This window comes from Nerophis lumbriciformis, linkage group LG15 (genome assembly GCF_033978685.3).
Source record: "Nerophis lumbriciformis linkage group LG15, RoL_Nlum_v2.1, whole genome shotgun sequence".
NCBI lineage: Eukaryota > Metazoa > Chordata > Actinopteri > Syngnathiformes > Syngnathidae > Nerophis > Nerophis lumbriciformis.
The window spans coordinates 29174028-29190000 of NC_084562.2; the positions used below are offsets into that span (position 1 = coordinate 29174028).

The 15973-nt window shown below is 45.3% G+C and overlaps 1 protein-coding gene across 1 annotated transcript in view; it reads left to right on the forward strand.

The window, feature by feature from the left end:
- LOC133616172 (immunoglobulin-like domain-containing receptor 1) overlaps positions 1-15973 on the forward strand; it is a 38499-nt gene that overhangs the window by 14938 nt on the left and 7588 nt on the right. The window contains exons 3-5 of the mRNA XM_061975317.2: positions 6837-6986; positions 10647-10766; positions 13498-13644. Coding sequence (XP_061831301.1) covers positions 6837-6986; positions 10647-10766; positions 13498-13644 — 417 coding nt within the window. The remainder of the gene's footprint in view (positions 1-6836; positions 6987-10646; positions 10767-13497; positions 13645-15973) is intronic.

The window sequence follows — 15973 nt, forward strand, 5'->3', positions numbered from 1 at the left end:
GCTGTAAATATACTCCTCCCCTTTTAGCCACGCCCCCGTCCCACCCCGACCACGCCCACCCCCGCCCCCAACCCCTCCCCCCACCTCCCGAAATCGGAGGTCTCAAGGTTGGCAAGTATGAAGAAATGCTTCATAAAGTGTAAGAAAATAGTGCAAAGTGTGAAAATGTGAAGATGTAGAAACCTGAGAAGAACTATTTTCTGCCGGATTAGTGCTGGGAAATAACGGCTGTGTAACATTACCGTATTTTCCGCACCATAAGGCGCCCTGGGTTATAAGCCGCGCCTTCAATGAACGGCATATTTCAAAACTTTGTCCACCTATAAGCCGCCCCGTGTTATAAGCCGCATCTAACTGCGCTAAAGGAATGTCAAAAAAACAGTCAGATAGGTCAGTCAAACTTTAATAATATATTAAAAACCAGCGTGATGTGGGCGCGCATGGAGTCGTATATCAACATGGACGGAGCTGCATGAAAAAAGCCACCCGGCCTCTTCGCGTAAACTTACCTTAACCACTCGCTCATCTTTTCTTCATCCATCCATCCCTTCGAGTTAGCTTTTATGATGACGCCGGCTGGAAAGGTCTCTTTTGGCAAGGTCTTCCTTTTGAATATCACCATGGGTGGAAGTTTCTGGCCATTAGCATGGCAAGCTAGAACCACAGTGAAGGATGACTTCTCATTCCCTGTGGTGCGAATATTCACCGTACGTGCTCCCGTTGTATCCACAGTGCGGTTCACAGGAATATCAAAAGTCAGTGGAACCTCGTCCATGTTGATAATGTTCTCTGGCCGGATCTTTTTTTCAGCTATCTTGTTTTTACAATATGCACGGAAAGTAGCCAGCTTTTCTTGAAAGTCTTTAGGCAGTTGCTGTGAAATAGTAATCCGTGTGCGGATGGAGAGATTGCGTCTTTTCATGAACCGGATCCCTGTCGCTTAGTAGGAGCCATTTTGTGGTCTTTACAGATGTAAACACACAAAGGAAATGAAACGTAATATCCGCGCGCTTCTTCTTCTTCTACGCGGGCGGGTGGTTGCTTACAGTAGAAGAAGAAGCGCTTCCTGTTCTATGGGGGCGGGTGCTTACCTTGGCGGTTGCTTGCGTAGAAGAAGAAGCACTTCCTCTTCTACCGGTAAAAAAGATGGCGGCTGTTTACCGTAGTTGCGAGACCGAAACTTTATGAAAATGAATCTTAATATTAATCCATATATAAAGCGCACCGGGTTATAAGCCGCACTGTCAGCTTTTGAGTAAATTTGTGGTTTTTAGGTGCGGCTAATAGTGCGGAAAATACGGTAATTTGCCTTCTTATTCCTATTTGACTGTGCAAATGAATATTATTATTGTATCGGCCTATCGATAATTATTGATATTTTTTATGACCTTTTGGAAAATTAGGAGCTGGAGAATAATATTTTATTTGAAATGTAACTTCCTCTGATTATAATCCCTCAGCTATCAAGGCAGAAAAGGAAATGTCAACACAAACATGGAAAACACTCCAACAATGTCAACAAAATAATAAAATCACATTGAAGACTTAACAATAAGATCTTAAAATGAAGGAATATGTAAGAAATGCTTCATAAAGTGTAAGAAAATAGTGCAAAGTGTGAAAATGTAAACATGTAGAAACCTGAGAAGAAGTCTTTTCTGCAGGTTTAGTGCTGGGAAATAACGGCTGTGTAACATTAATTTGCCCTCTTATTCCTATTTAACTATGCAAATGATTTTTTGTTATGCAGTCATTATTTAAACATCATTAATATATTGATCATTATTAAACATTTTTATGACTTATGGAAAATAAAGAGCAGGCCTTCTTCTGATTATAATCCCTCAGCTATCAAGGAAGAAAGGAAATGTCAACACAAACATGGAAAACACTCCAACAATGTCAACAAAATAGTCAAATTACATTGAAGACTTAACAATAAGATCTTAAAAATAAGAATATGTAAGAAATGCATACTTGCCAACCCTCCCGGATTTTCCGGGAGACTCCCGAAATTCAGCGCCTCTCCCGAAAACCTCCCGGGACAAATTTTCTCCCGGAAATCTCCCGAAATTCAGGCGGACTCAGGTCCTCCACAATATAAAAAAAACATACCTGCCCAATCACGTTATAACTGTAGAATGATGGAGGGCGAGTTCTTGGTTTCTTATGTGGGTTTATTGTTAGGCAGTTTCATTAACGTCCTCCCAGCGCGGCAACAACACACAACAACAGCAGTCACTTTTTTGTATACCGTAAAGCAGTTCGTCTGCCGTAAACAGCAATGTTGTGACACTCTTAAACAGGACAATACTGCCATCTAGTGCATATGTGTGTGTATATATGTAAATAAATGAACACTGAAATTCAAGTATTTATTTTATATATATATATATATATATATATATATATATATATATATATATACACTACCGTTCAAAAGTTTGGGGTCACATTGAAATGTCCTTATTTTTGAAGGAAAAGCACTGTACTTTTCAATGAAGATAACTTTAAACTAGTCTTAACTTTAAAGAAATACACTCTATACATTGCTAATGTGGTAAATGACTATTCTAGCTGCAAATGTCTGGTTTTTGGTGCAATATCTACATAGGTGTATAGAGGCCCATTTCCAGCAACTATCACTCCAGTGTTCTAATGATACAATGTGTTTGCTCATTGGCTCAGAAGGCTAATTGATGATTAGAAAACCCTTGTGCAATCATGTTCACACATCTGAAAACAGTTTAGCGCGTTACAGAAGCTACAAAACTGACCTTCCTTTGAGCAGATTGAGTTTCTGGAGCATCACATTTGTGGGGTCAATTAAACGCTCAAAATGGCCAGAAAAAGAGAACTTTCATCTGAAACTCGACAGTCTATTCTTGTTCTTAGAAATGAAGGCTATTCCATGCGAGAAATTGAAGATTTCCTACAACGGTGTGTACTACTCCCTTCAGAGGACAGCACAAACAGGCTCTAACCAGAGTAGAAAAAGAAGCGGGAGGCCGCGTTGCACAACTGAGCAAGAAGATAAGTACATTAGAGTCTCTAGTTTGAGAAACAGACGCCTCACAGGTCCCCAACTGGCATCTTCATTAAATAGTACCCGCAAAACACCAGTGTCAACATTTACAGTGAAGAGGCGGCTGCGGGATTCTGGACTTCATGGCAGAGTGGCAAAGAAAAAGCCATATCTGAGACTGGCCAATAAAAGAAAAAGATTAAGATGGGCAAAAGAACACAGACATTGGACAGAGGAAGACTGGAAGAAAGTGTTGTGGAAGGATGAATCCAAGTTTGAGGTGTTTGGATCACAAAGAAGAACGTTTGTGAGATGCAGAACAACTGAAAAGATGCTGGAAGAATTCCTGACGCCATCTGTTAAGCATGGTGGAGGTCATGTGATGGTCTGGGGTTGCTTTGGTGCTGGTAAGGTGGGAGATTTGTACAGGGTAAAAGGGATTCTGAATAAGGAAGGCTATCACTCCATTTTGCAACGCCATGCCACACCCAGTGGACAGCGCTTGATTGGAGCCAATTTCATCCTACAACAGGACAATGACCCAAAACACACCTCCAAATTGTGCAAGAACTATTTAGAGAAGAAGCAGGCAGCTGGTATTCTATCGGTAATGGAGTGGCCAGCGCAGTCACCAGATCTGAACCCCATTGAGCTGTTGTGGGAGCAGCTTGACCGTATGGTACGCAAGAAGTGCCCATCCAACCAATCCAGCTTGTGGGAGCTGCTTCTAGAAGCGTGGGGTGCAATTTCTCCAGATTACCTCAACAAATGAACAGCTAGAATGCCAAAGGTCTGCAATGCTGTAATTGCTGCAAATGGAGGATTCTTTGACGAAAGCAAAGTTTGATGTAAAAAAAATCTTATTTCAAATACAAATCATTATTTGTAACCTTGTCAATGTCTTGACTCTATTTTCTATTCATTTCACAACGTATGGTGGTGAATAAGTGTGACTCTTCATGGAAAACACAAAATTGTTTGGGTGACCCCACACTTTTGAACGGTAGTGTATATATATATATATATATATATATATATATATATATATATATATATATATATATATATATATATATATATATATATATATATATATATAGCTAGAATTCACTGAACGTCAAGTATTTCTTATATATATATATATATATGTGAAATACTTGACTTGGTGAATTCTAGCTGTAAATATACTCCTCCCCTTTTAGCCACGCCCCCGTCCCACCCCGACCACGCCCACCCCCGCCCCCAACCCCTCCCCCCACCTCCCGAAATCGGAGGTCTCAAGGTTGGCAAGTATGAAGAAATGCTTCATAAAGTGTCAGAAAATAGTGCGAAGTGTGAAAATGTAAACAGAGAAACGTGAGAAGAACTATTTTCTGCCGGATTAGTGCTGGGAAATAACGGCTGTGTAACATTAATTTGCCCTCTTATTCCTATTTGACTGTGCAAATGAATATTATTATTGTATCGGCCTATCGATAATTATTGATATTTTTTATGACCTTTTGGAAAATTAGGAGCTGGAGAATAATATTTTATTTGAAATGTAACTTCCTCTGATTACAATCCCTCAGCTATCAAGGCAGAAAAGGAAATGTCAACACAAACATGGAAAACACTCCAACAATGTCAACAAAATAATAAAATCACATTGAAGACTTAACAATAAGCTCTTAAATAGAATGAATATGTAAGAAATGCTTCATAAAGTGTAAAAAAAATAGTGCAAAGTGTGAAAATGTAAACATGTAGAAACTTGAAGTATTTTCTGCAGGTTTAGTGCTGGGAAATAACGGCTGTGTAACATTAATTTGCCCTCTTATTCCTATTTAACTATGCAAATGATTTTTTGTTATGCAGTCATTATTTAAACATCATTAATATATTGATAATTATTCAACATTTTTATGACTTATGGAAAATAAAGAGCAGGCCTTCTTCTGATTATAATCCCTCAGCTATCAAGGCAGAAAGGAAATGTCAACACAAACATGGAAAACACTCCAAAATAGTAAAATTACATTGAAGACTTAACAATAAGATCTTAAAAATAAGCATATGTAAGAAATGCTTCATAAAGTGTAAGAAAATAGTGCAAAGTGTGAAAATGTAAAGATGTAGAAACGTGAGAAGAACTATTTTCTGCCGGATTAGTGCTGGGAAATAACGGCTGTGTAACATTAATTTGCCGCCTTATTCCTATTTGACTGTGCAAAAGAATATTATTATTGTATCGGCCTATCGATAATTATTGATATTTTTTATGACCTTTGGAAAATTAGGAGGTGGAGAAAAATATTTTATTTGAAATGTAACTTCCTCTGATTATAATCCCTCAGCAAGGAAATGTCAACACAAACATGGAAAACACTCCAACAATGTCAACAAAATAGTAAAATCACATTGAAGACTTAACAATAAGATCTTAAAATGAAGGAATATGTAAGAAATGCTTCATAAAGTGTAAGAAAATAGTGCAAAGTGTGAAAATGTAAACATAGAGAAACTTGAAAATAACTATTTTCTGCAGGTTTAGTGCTGGGAAATAATGGCTGTGTAACATTAATTTGCCCTCTTATTCTTATATAATTATGAAAAGGAATTTTTGTTATGCAGTCATTATTTAAACATCATTAATATATTGATAATTATTAAACATTTTTATGACTAATGGAAAATAAAGAGCAGGCCTTCTTCTGATTATAATCCCTCAGCTATCAAGGCAGAAAGGAAATGTCAACACAAACATGGAAAACACTCCAACAATGTCAACAAAATAGTAAAATCACATTGAAGACTTAACAATAAGCTCTTAAAATGAAGGAATATGTAAGAAATGCTTCATAAAGTGTAAGAAAATAGTGCAAAGTGTGAAAATGTAAACATAGAGAAACTTGAAAATAACTATTTTCTGCAGGTTTAGTGCTGGGAAATAATGGCTGTGTAACATTAATTTGCCCTCTTATTCTTATATAATTATGAAAAGGAATTTTTGTTATGCAGTCATTATTTAAACATCATTAATATATTGATAATTATTAAACATTTTTATGACTAATGGAAAATAAAGAGCAGGCCTTCTTCTGATTATAATCCCTCAGCTATCAAGGCAGAAAGGAAATGTCAACACAAACATGGAAAACACTCCAACAATGTCAACAAAATAGTAAAATCACATTGAAGACTTAACAATAAGCTCTTAAAATGAAGGAATATGTAAGAAATGCTTCATAAAGTGTAAGAAAATAGTGCAAAGTGTGAAAAATAACTATTTTCTGCAGGTTTAGTGCTGGGAAATAATGGCTGTGTAACATTAATTTGCCCTCTTATTCCTATTTAAATATGCAAAATATTTTACTATTTTCTGCAGGTTTAGTGGCAGGAAGTTACAGCTGTGCTCTAAAGGGTGAGCTAAGGTGGTGTGGTATTAGCGCTCTTGCCTTGCATCATGTACACACCACCTTGGTCTGACTACGGTCCTTTTGGAAACATCCAACAAAGTGACTTTTCCTCTTTTATCCGCAATTTCTTCATTTTGACTTTCTCTTCTCACTCCATGCAAAGAATCAACCAAACTTGATAGTTGATGCCGTCACCTGATTGGCTGTTAGCGTGTCAGAGAGCAAGTGCCTTTGTCCATGCAACCAACCTTGCTTCCATACTTCACCTTTCTTCCCACCCAAAAAGAATGTCTTATTATACGTATTTTATTGATATTAACGAGGTGTATTGCGATACATGTTGATATGGTTTTATCGCCCAATGCTACCACAAACATGATATATCTGCAACGTGTGTGTGTGTGTGTGTGTAGCGTTCCAGTCCTCGCTGCAGTTGGGTCAAGACCCCGCCAACGACTGTCCTGATCGCCAGCGCACGGTGCGGACCGTCATCCAGAAGAGAGGCACCAACGAGCCCATAATCGGTGCCGACTATCGGGAACGCAGAATCTCCATCCAGAATAGTAAGTTCATGTCATGAAATACTTCTGTATTTTTTATACTTGTTTGTGTTATCTTGGCAAAGAAGAAATGCTCACTAACACAGATTTACACATTCATCAACACTATTTGAGAGGTATTGGTTTTACTTCTTTGACTTCAACTCATAAGAAATGCGAGCAAAAACAAAAGTGTTTGTTCAGGATATACAGTGGTGGTCACAAAAAATATTCATGAAGTTTGCTTCTTTTATGAATTTATTATGGCTCTACTGAAAATGTGCGGGTCAAAAGTATACATACAGCAATGTTAATATTTGCTTACATGTCCCTTGGCAAGTTTTCCCGCTTTTGGTAGCCATCCACAAGCTTCTGCTTGACCACTTGACCACTAAATTGCTGCAGTTCAGCTAAATGTGTTGCTTTTCTGACATGGATGTTATGGTAGGAGGTGTTTCCGTCTGTGGCGGCATGCTGATACAATTTCGCTGCGCTTGTTGAGGGATGACAGGTCTGGACGGTAAATAATAAACAGTTTCTCTTTCAAGCATAGGTTGCATCTTTTATTACCACTATTGTAAGGTGTGCTGGATGCAAGAATTTGCCATGTTATTGAATATTCAACATTATTGTCTTTGAGGTCCCAAATGTGTTTGCTGAGTTCTGTGGTATTCACCCTCACCTATGAACCCACGCCAGGAAACCAACCAAAAAAGAACAGAAAACGAAACATCATCATCTGGTACAACCCCCCCATACAGCAAAAACGTCTCAACTAACATTGGCCACAAATTCCTCAGTCTGATTGACAAACACTTTCCCAAAGGCAACACCCTAAGAAAAGTATTCAACAAGAACAACATTAAATTGAGCTACAGCTGTATTAACAATATACGACAAATTATCTCAAACCACAACAAAACAATTGCAAATGAGCCGTCGGCCCCCGGACAGAGCGACCCCAAAACCAACAAAGGCTGCAACTGCCGCAAGAAACCTGATTGCCCTCTCAACGGTGGGTGCTTACAAACATCAGTTGTTTACCAATCTAAGGTAACACGCAAGGACATTAACACATCCGACACATATGTAGGATTAACCGAGGGAGAATTCAAAACCAGATGGAACAATCACAAGGCTTCTTTCAGGAACCAAAACCTGCGGAATACCACAGAACTCAGCAAACACATTTGGGACCTCAAAGACAATAATGTTGAATATTCAATAACATGGCAAATTCTTGCATCCAGCACACCTTACAATAGTGGTAATAAAAGATGCAACCTATGCTTGAAAGAGAAACTGTTTATTATATACCGTCCAGACCTGTCATCCCTCAACAAGCGCAGCGAAATTGTATCAGCATGCCGCCACAGACGGAAACACCTCCTAGGTAACACATGAGCCAATCACCACGCCCCTACGCCAGCCTGTACCCACCCACTCTGTGCCCTATATAAACCATGGTATGTGAATGCTCCCATTAAAATCTCCTGATGATTGAGGGAACCCCCCCTCATGAAACAGGCCTGTAGAGATGAAATAGTCTTGTGATTTTTTTCCCACACATACATACATATATATATATATATATATATATATATATATATATATATATATATATATATATATATATATATATATATATATATATATTAGAGATGCGCGGTTTGCGGGCACAACCGCGGAGTCCGCGGATTATCCGCAGATCGGGCGGATGAAATTAAAAAAAATTAGATTTTATCCGCGGGTCGGGTCGGGCGGTTGAAATAAAAAAAAATTAGATTTTAAATAGATTCAGGCGGGTGGCAGTTAAACCAATTGGTAAATATATATACATAGTTAAATGTTGTTACCCACATACGAAAAACGAGCAGGCACCTGCAGCATATGCCACAACAGAAGAAAAAAAAAAGAAGAGATGGACACTTTTACGGAGCGGAGAAGGGACGCCTCGCCGGGGTCCGGGACCGAGGCCCCTTCCCCCGAGAGGGCCCCACCGGGAGTCGTAGCTGAGGCGATCCGCGAGAAGGGCCCGACGCACGTCCAGGGTCACCACCGCGCCCACCGCACCGACACCCCGCCTCGTCCGCCTTCGCCGCGGCCGGCGTCACGCGCAGCAGGTAAGCAGCTTACCTGCCCGCCACCCCCGTGGCCGGGGGCTCGTAACAGGGATCACTCCGCGCGCTCCGCCCGCGCAGCTTACCTGCCCGCCACCCCTGTTGCCGGGGGCGCGTAACAGGGGTCACTCTGCGCGCAGTGCGCTCACGAAAGGGGTGGGGCTCACCCTGGTTGATATAGACAGCAGGACGGTGGCCATGGAAGTCGGAACCCGCTAAGGAGTGTGTAACAACCCACCTGCCGAATCAACTAGCCCTGAAAATGGATGGCGCTGGAGCGTCGGGCTCATACGCGGCCGTCGCCGGCAGCGAGACGCGCTTGGAGGTGCGCTCAGCGCGGCTCCCATATGATTGCGCACTGGTGTGCGTCTGGGTCGTGACAGCGTGGCACGCGAATGTCTGTGCTGCATTGGATCAGTCTCCTTTCTTTAACAGGCAAAAGCTTTATAACCTCACTAATGCCTTGCATCGTCTATATTAGATGTATAACAACGGGCGGGTGCGGGCGGGTGCGGTTCTGATCAAATGTTACATCGGGTGGATGGCGGATGGTTGACGACTTTCTGATGCGGTTGCGGATGAAATAATTGCCTATCCGCGCATCTCTAATATATATATATATATATATATATATATATCCATTTTCTACCGCTTGTCCCCCTTTGGGGTCACGGGGGGTCGCTGTAGCCTATCTCAGCTGCATTCGGGTGCTAGGCGGGGTACACCCTGGACAAGTCACCACCTCATCACAGGGCCAACACAGATAGACAGACAACATTCACACTCACATTCACACACTAGGGACCATTTATTGTTGCCAATCAACCTATCCCCAGGTGCATGTCTTTGGAGGTGGGAGGGGCCTATCCCCAGGTGCATGTCTTTGGAGGTGGGAGGGGCCTATCCCCAGGTGCATGTCTTTGGAGGTGGGAGGAAGGGAACCCACGCAGTCACGAGGAGAACATGCAAACTCCACACAGAAAGATCCCGGGCTATATAGAGCTCCGTTTTTGTTTCATCTGACATCACATGGACAAAGATAAGACCTTCTGGAGGAAAGTTCTGTGGTCAGATGAAACAAAAATGCAGCTGTTTGGCCACAATACCCAGCAATATGTTTGGAGGAGAGAAGGTGAGGCCTTTAATCCCAGGAACACCATGCCTACCGTCAAGCATGGTGGTGGTAGTATTATGCTCTGGGCCATTTTGCTATTTTCTTCCTACATTTTGATGTTGCGGGCCAACAAAACCACAAATGACCCCCTGGCCACATGTTGGACTCCCCTGAAAGACTAATAGCACAATATAACACCTTTTCATTTCACATGTCATGTCTGTTTTCACCTTTTTTTTTTAATTATTTTGTTTTAACAAAATTAAACAAAAAAAATGTCTCTTTGACTTTTCATTTTGTGGCCCTTGATGGAAAAAGTTAGGACACCCATAATTAAAAGTGTTTTTAATAACTTCCTTAGTTCTCTGTTTGATCTCTGTTGATGTGTGTGTGTGTGTGTGTGTGTGTGTGTGTGTGTGTGTGTGTGTGTGTGTGTGTGTGTGTGTGCAGAGGCGGACCTGGTGATCAACGAGGTGATGTGGGAGGACAATGGTGTGTACTTCTGTGCAGTGGACGCTGCAGGTGACACCACCGGGGACTCAGACAAGGAAGTCAAACTCATCGTTTATCGTAAGAAAACAAAGTTTCACAAGACAAGATGATGTTACCTTCTCTCACCGTCTCTCACCTTCTCTCACCTTCCCACACCTTCTCTCACCTTCCCACACCTTCTCTCACCTTCTCTCACCTTCCCACACCTTCTCTCACCTTCTCTCAACGTCCCACACCTTCTCTCACCTTCTCTCACCGTCTCTCACCGTCTCTCATCGTCCCACACCTTCTCTCAACGTCCCACACCTTCCCACACCTTCTCTCACCGTCTCTCATCGTCCCACACCTTCTCTCACCGTCTCTCATCGTCCCACACCTTCTCTCAACGTCCCACACCTTCCCACACCTTCTCTCACCGTCTCTCATCGTCCCACACCTTCTCTCAACGTCCCACACCTTCCCACACCTTCTCTCACCGTCTCTCACCGTCTCTCATCGTCCCACACCTTCTCTCAACGTCCCACACTGTCTCTCAACGTCCCACACCTTCTCTCAACGTCCCACACCGTCTCTCAATGTCCCACACCTTCTCTCAACGTCTCTCACCTTCTCTCACCGTCTCTCACCTTCTCTCACCTTCCCACACCTTCCCACACCTTCCCACACCTTCTCTCACCTTCTCTCACCGTCTCTCACCGTCTCTCAACGTCCCACACCTTCTCTCAACGTCCCACACCGTCTCTCAACGTCTCTCACTTTCTCTCAACGTCCCACACCTTCTCTCAACGTCCCACACCTTCTCTCACCATCTCTCAACGTCCCACACCGTTTGTCACCTTCTCTCAACGTCCCACACCATTTCTCACCTTCTCTCAACGTCTCTCACCTTCTCTCAACGTCCCACACCTTCTCTCACCATCTCTCAACGTCCCACACCGTTTCTCACCTTCTCTCAACGTCCCACACCATTTCTCAACGTCTCTCACCTTCTCTCAACGTCCCACACCTTCTCTCAACGTCCCACACCTTCTCTCACCATCTCTCAACGCCCCACACCGTTTCTCACCTTCTCTCAACGTCCCACACCATTTCTCACCTTCTCTCAACGTCTCTCACCTTCTCTCAACGTCCCACACCGTTTCTCACCTTCTCTCAACGTCCCACACCATTTCTCACCTTCTCTCAACGTCCCACACCTTCTCTCAACGTTCCACACCTTCTCTCAACGTCCCACACCTTCTCTCACCATCTCTCAACGTCCCACACCGTTTGTCACCTTCTCTCAACGTCCCACACCATTTCTCACCTTCTCTCAACGTCTCTCACCTTCTCTCAACGTCCCACACCTTCTCTCACCATCTCTCAACGTCCCACACCGTTTCTCACCTTCTCTCAACGTCCCACACCTTCTCTCAACGTCTCTCACCTTCTCTCAACGTCCCACACCTTCTCTCAACGTCCCACACCTTCTCTCACCATCTCTCAACGTCCCACACCGTTTCTCACCTTCTCTCAACGTCCCACACCATTTCTCACCTTCTCTCAACGTCTCTCACCTTCTCTCAACGTCCCACACCTTCTCTCACCATCTCTCAACGTCCCACACCGTTTCTCACCTTCTCTCAACGTCCCACACCATTTCTCACCTTCTCTCAACGTCCCACACCTTCTCTCAACGTCCCACACCTTCTCTCAACGTCCCACACCATTTCTCACCTTCTCTCAACGTCCCTTCCTACTCTCACCTTCTCTCAACGTCCCTTCCTACTCTCACCGTCTCTCAACGTCCCACACCTTCTCTCACCGTCTCACAACGTCCCACACCTTCTCTCACCTTCTCTCAACATCCCACACCTTCTCTCACCTTCTCTCAACGTCCCACACCGTTTCTCACCTTCTCTCAACGTCCCTTCCTACTCTCACCTTCTCTCAACGTCCCACACCTTCTCTCAACGTCCCACACCGTTTCTCACCTTCTCTCAACGTCCCTTCCTACTCTCACCTTCTCTCAACGTCCCACACCTTCTCTCACCTTCTCTCAACGTCCCACACCTTCTCTCACCTTCTCTCAACGTCCCACACCGTTTCTCACCTTCTCTCAACGTCCCTTCCTACTCTCACCTTCTCTCACCGTCTCTCTTCCCTCACCGTCTCTCGCCATCTTTCGCCGTTTCTCACCTTCTCTCACTGTCTTTCAGTACGTGTCCATGCACTAAGGTAGTCCGAGCACTCTAATAGTTAGGCTCTAAACAAGCATCTTACAACTCATGAAAACTTCCTAATCTGATCGTGTTCGGTTTTTGAAAAGTCGGACAAGCATACCTGGATCCTGGGAGTGAGAGCCAGATCTGTTGAGTCGGTTAGGGTTAGGGTTGGGGTTGGGGTTAGGGTTAGGGTTAGGGTTGGGGCTAGGGTTGAAGTTGGTGTTAGGGTTGGGGCTAGGGTTAGGGTTAGGTCATCTGTGGCAACTTTACATCGAGCACAACAAGAACTGGGCTTTAGCCGTCAAGATATCGAGTTTTGCTGTGATGTCATAGGTCAGCTGGAAAATAAATACATGTATCCGTGCTAAAGGAGGATTAGCGCCCCCCAGTGTACGGGAGACACACAGCATATGAACAATAGTGATATTAGACACTGGGACTTCTCATGAAGGTGTGAAAATACAGAAAATCAAACTATTTGACTAATTGAGTGCATGAAAGGTAGTGACTGGTGTGTCATGACTAATTGAGTGCATGAAAGGTAGTGACTGGTGTGTCATGACTAATTGAGTGCATGAAAGGTAGTGACTGGTGTGTCTCCTCAGATTGGTTAACGGTGCTGTTAATCATCCTGGGTATTGTGCTGCTCATCATCCTGCTGGGAGTGTGTTGCTGCCAGTGTTGTCCTCAGAAGTGTTGCTGCTACGTCAGATGTCCTTGTTGCCCTCAGCAGTGCTGCTGCCCCGAGAAAGGTAGACTTCTTTTGTCATTAACTCATTGTTTGTTGGCCTGCTTCATAATGGTGCTGACGATCACTCAGACATGTGTTTGCAACTACCTGTCTACTGTCTGTGACTTTCCAACTGTCTGTGACTGTCTACCTGTCTGTGACTGTCTACCTGTCTGTGACTGTCTACCTGTCTGTGACTGTCTACCTGTCTGTGACTGTCTACCTGTCCTTGACTGTCCACCTGTCCGTGACGGTCCACCTGTCCGTGACGGTCCACCTGTCCGTGACGGTCCACCTGTCCGTGACGGTCCACCTGTCCGTGACGGTCCACCTGTCCGTGACGGTCCACCAGTCCGTGACAGTTTACCTGTCCGTGACGGTCCACCAGTCCGTGACGGTCCACACCAATCCGTGGCTGTCCACCAGTCCGTGGTTGTCCACCAGTCCGTGGCTGTCCACCAGTCCGTGGCTGTCCACCAGTCCGTGGCTGTCCACCAGTCCGTGGCTGTCCACCAGTCCGTGGCGGTCCACCAGTCCGTGGCGGTCCACCAGTCCGTGGCGGTCCACCAGTCCGTGGCGGTCCACCAGTCCGTGGCGGTCCACCAGTCCGTGGCGGTCCACACCAATCCGTGGCTGTCCACCAGTCTGTGGTGGTCTACCAGTCCGTGGTTGTCCACCAGTCCGTGGCTGTCCACCAGTCCGTGACGGTCCACCAGTCCGTGGCGGTCCACCAGTCCGTGGCGGTCCACCAGTCCGTGGCTGTCCACCAGTCCGTGGCTGTCCACCAGTCCGTGGCGGTCCACCAGTCCGTGGCGGTGCACCTGTCCGTGGCGGTCCACCTGTCCGTGGCTGTTCACCAGTCTGTGGCTGTCCACACCAATCGGTGGCTGTCCACCAGTCCGTGGTGGTCCACCAGTCCGTGGCTGTCCACCAGTCCGTGGCCGTCCACCAGTCCGTGGCCGTCCACCAGTCCGTGGCCGTCCACCTGTCCGTGGCCGTCCACCTGTCCGTGGCCGTCCACCTGTCCGTGACGGTCCACCAGTCCGTGACGGTCCACACCAATCCGTGGCTGTCCACCAGTCCGTGGTTGTCCACCAGTCCGTGGCTGTCCACCAGTCCGTGGCTGTCCACCAGTCCGTGGCGGTCCACCAGTCCGTGGCGGTCCACCAGTCCGTGGCGGTCCACCAGTCCGTGGCGGTCCACCAGTCCGTGGCGGTCCACACCAATCCGTGGCTGTCCACCAGTCCGTGGTGGTCTACCAGTCTGTGGTTGTCCACCAGTCCGTGGCTGTCCACCAGTCCGTGACGGTCCACCAGTCCGTGGCGGTCCACCAGTCCGTGGCGGTCCACCAGTCCGTGGCTGTCCACCAGTCCGTGGCTGTCCACCAGTCCGTGGCGGTCCACCAGTCCGTGGCGGTGCACCTGTCCGTGGCGGTCCACCTGTCCGTGGCTGTTCACCAGTCTGTGGCTGTCCACACCAATCGGTGGCTGTCCACCAGTCCGTGGTGATCCACCAGTCCGTGGTTGTCCACCAGTCCGTGGCTGTCCACCAGTCTGTGACGGTCCACCAGTCCGTGGCTGTCCACCAGTCCGTGGCCGTCCACCAGTCCGTGGCCGTCCACCTGTCCGTGGCCGTCCACCTGTCCGTGGCGGTCCACCTGTCCGTGGCGGTCCACCAGTCTGTGACGGTCCACCAGTCCGTGACGGTTCACCAGTCCGTGGCTGTCCACCGGTCCGTGGCTGTCCACACCAATCCGTGGCTGTCCACCAGTCCGTGGTTGTCCACCAGTCCGTGACGGTCCACTAGTCCGTGACGGTCCACCAGTCCGTGACGGTCCACCAGTCCGTGGCTGTCCACCAGTCCGTGGCGGTCCACCAGTCCGTGACAGTTTTCCACCACACAAAAAAGTTGTTATAAATGAAAGATATCCTGATCAACATTTTTGTCCTCAGATCCAAGCCCATGTTTAATCCCCATCCTGTACTTCAAAGTTTATCATGTACTCATAAGTACTTTCAACTCCATGTACTTAAAGGTACTTTAGGTGGTACTTTCAAGTCCATGTTCTTAAAGGTACTTTAGGTGGTACTTTAAAGTCCATGTGCTTAAAAGTACTTTAGGTGGTACTTTAAAGTCCATGTGCTTAAAAGTACTTTAGGTGGTACTTTAAAGTCCATGTACTTAAGGTACATTAGGTGGTACTGTCAAGTCCATGTACTCGATGGTATTTTAAAACTCCCAATGCACCGCAGTAAGTAAACTACGATGTAGCGTGAGGACATTTTACCCTCCCTAAAATAATTTAGAAATGGTTGTGTATTACTAGTGTGTATGTTGTAGTTATATATTTG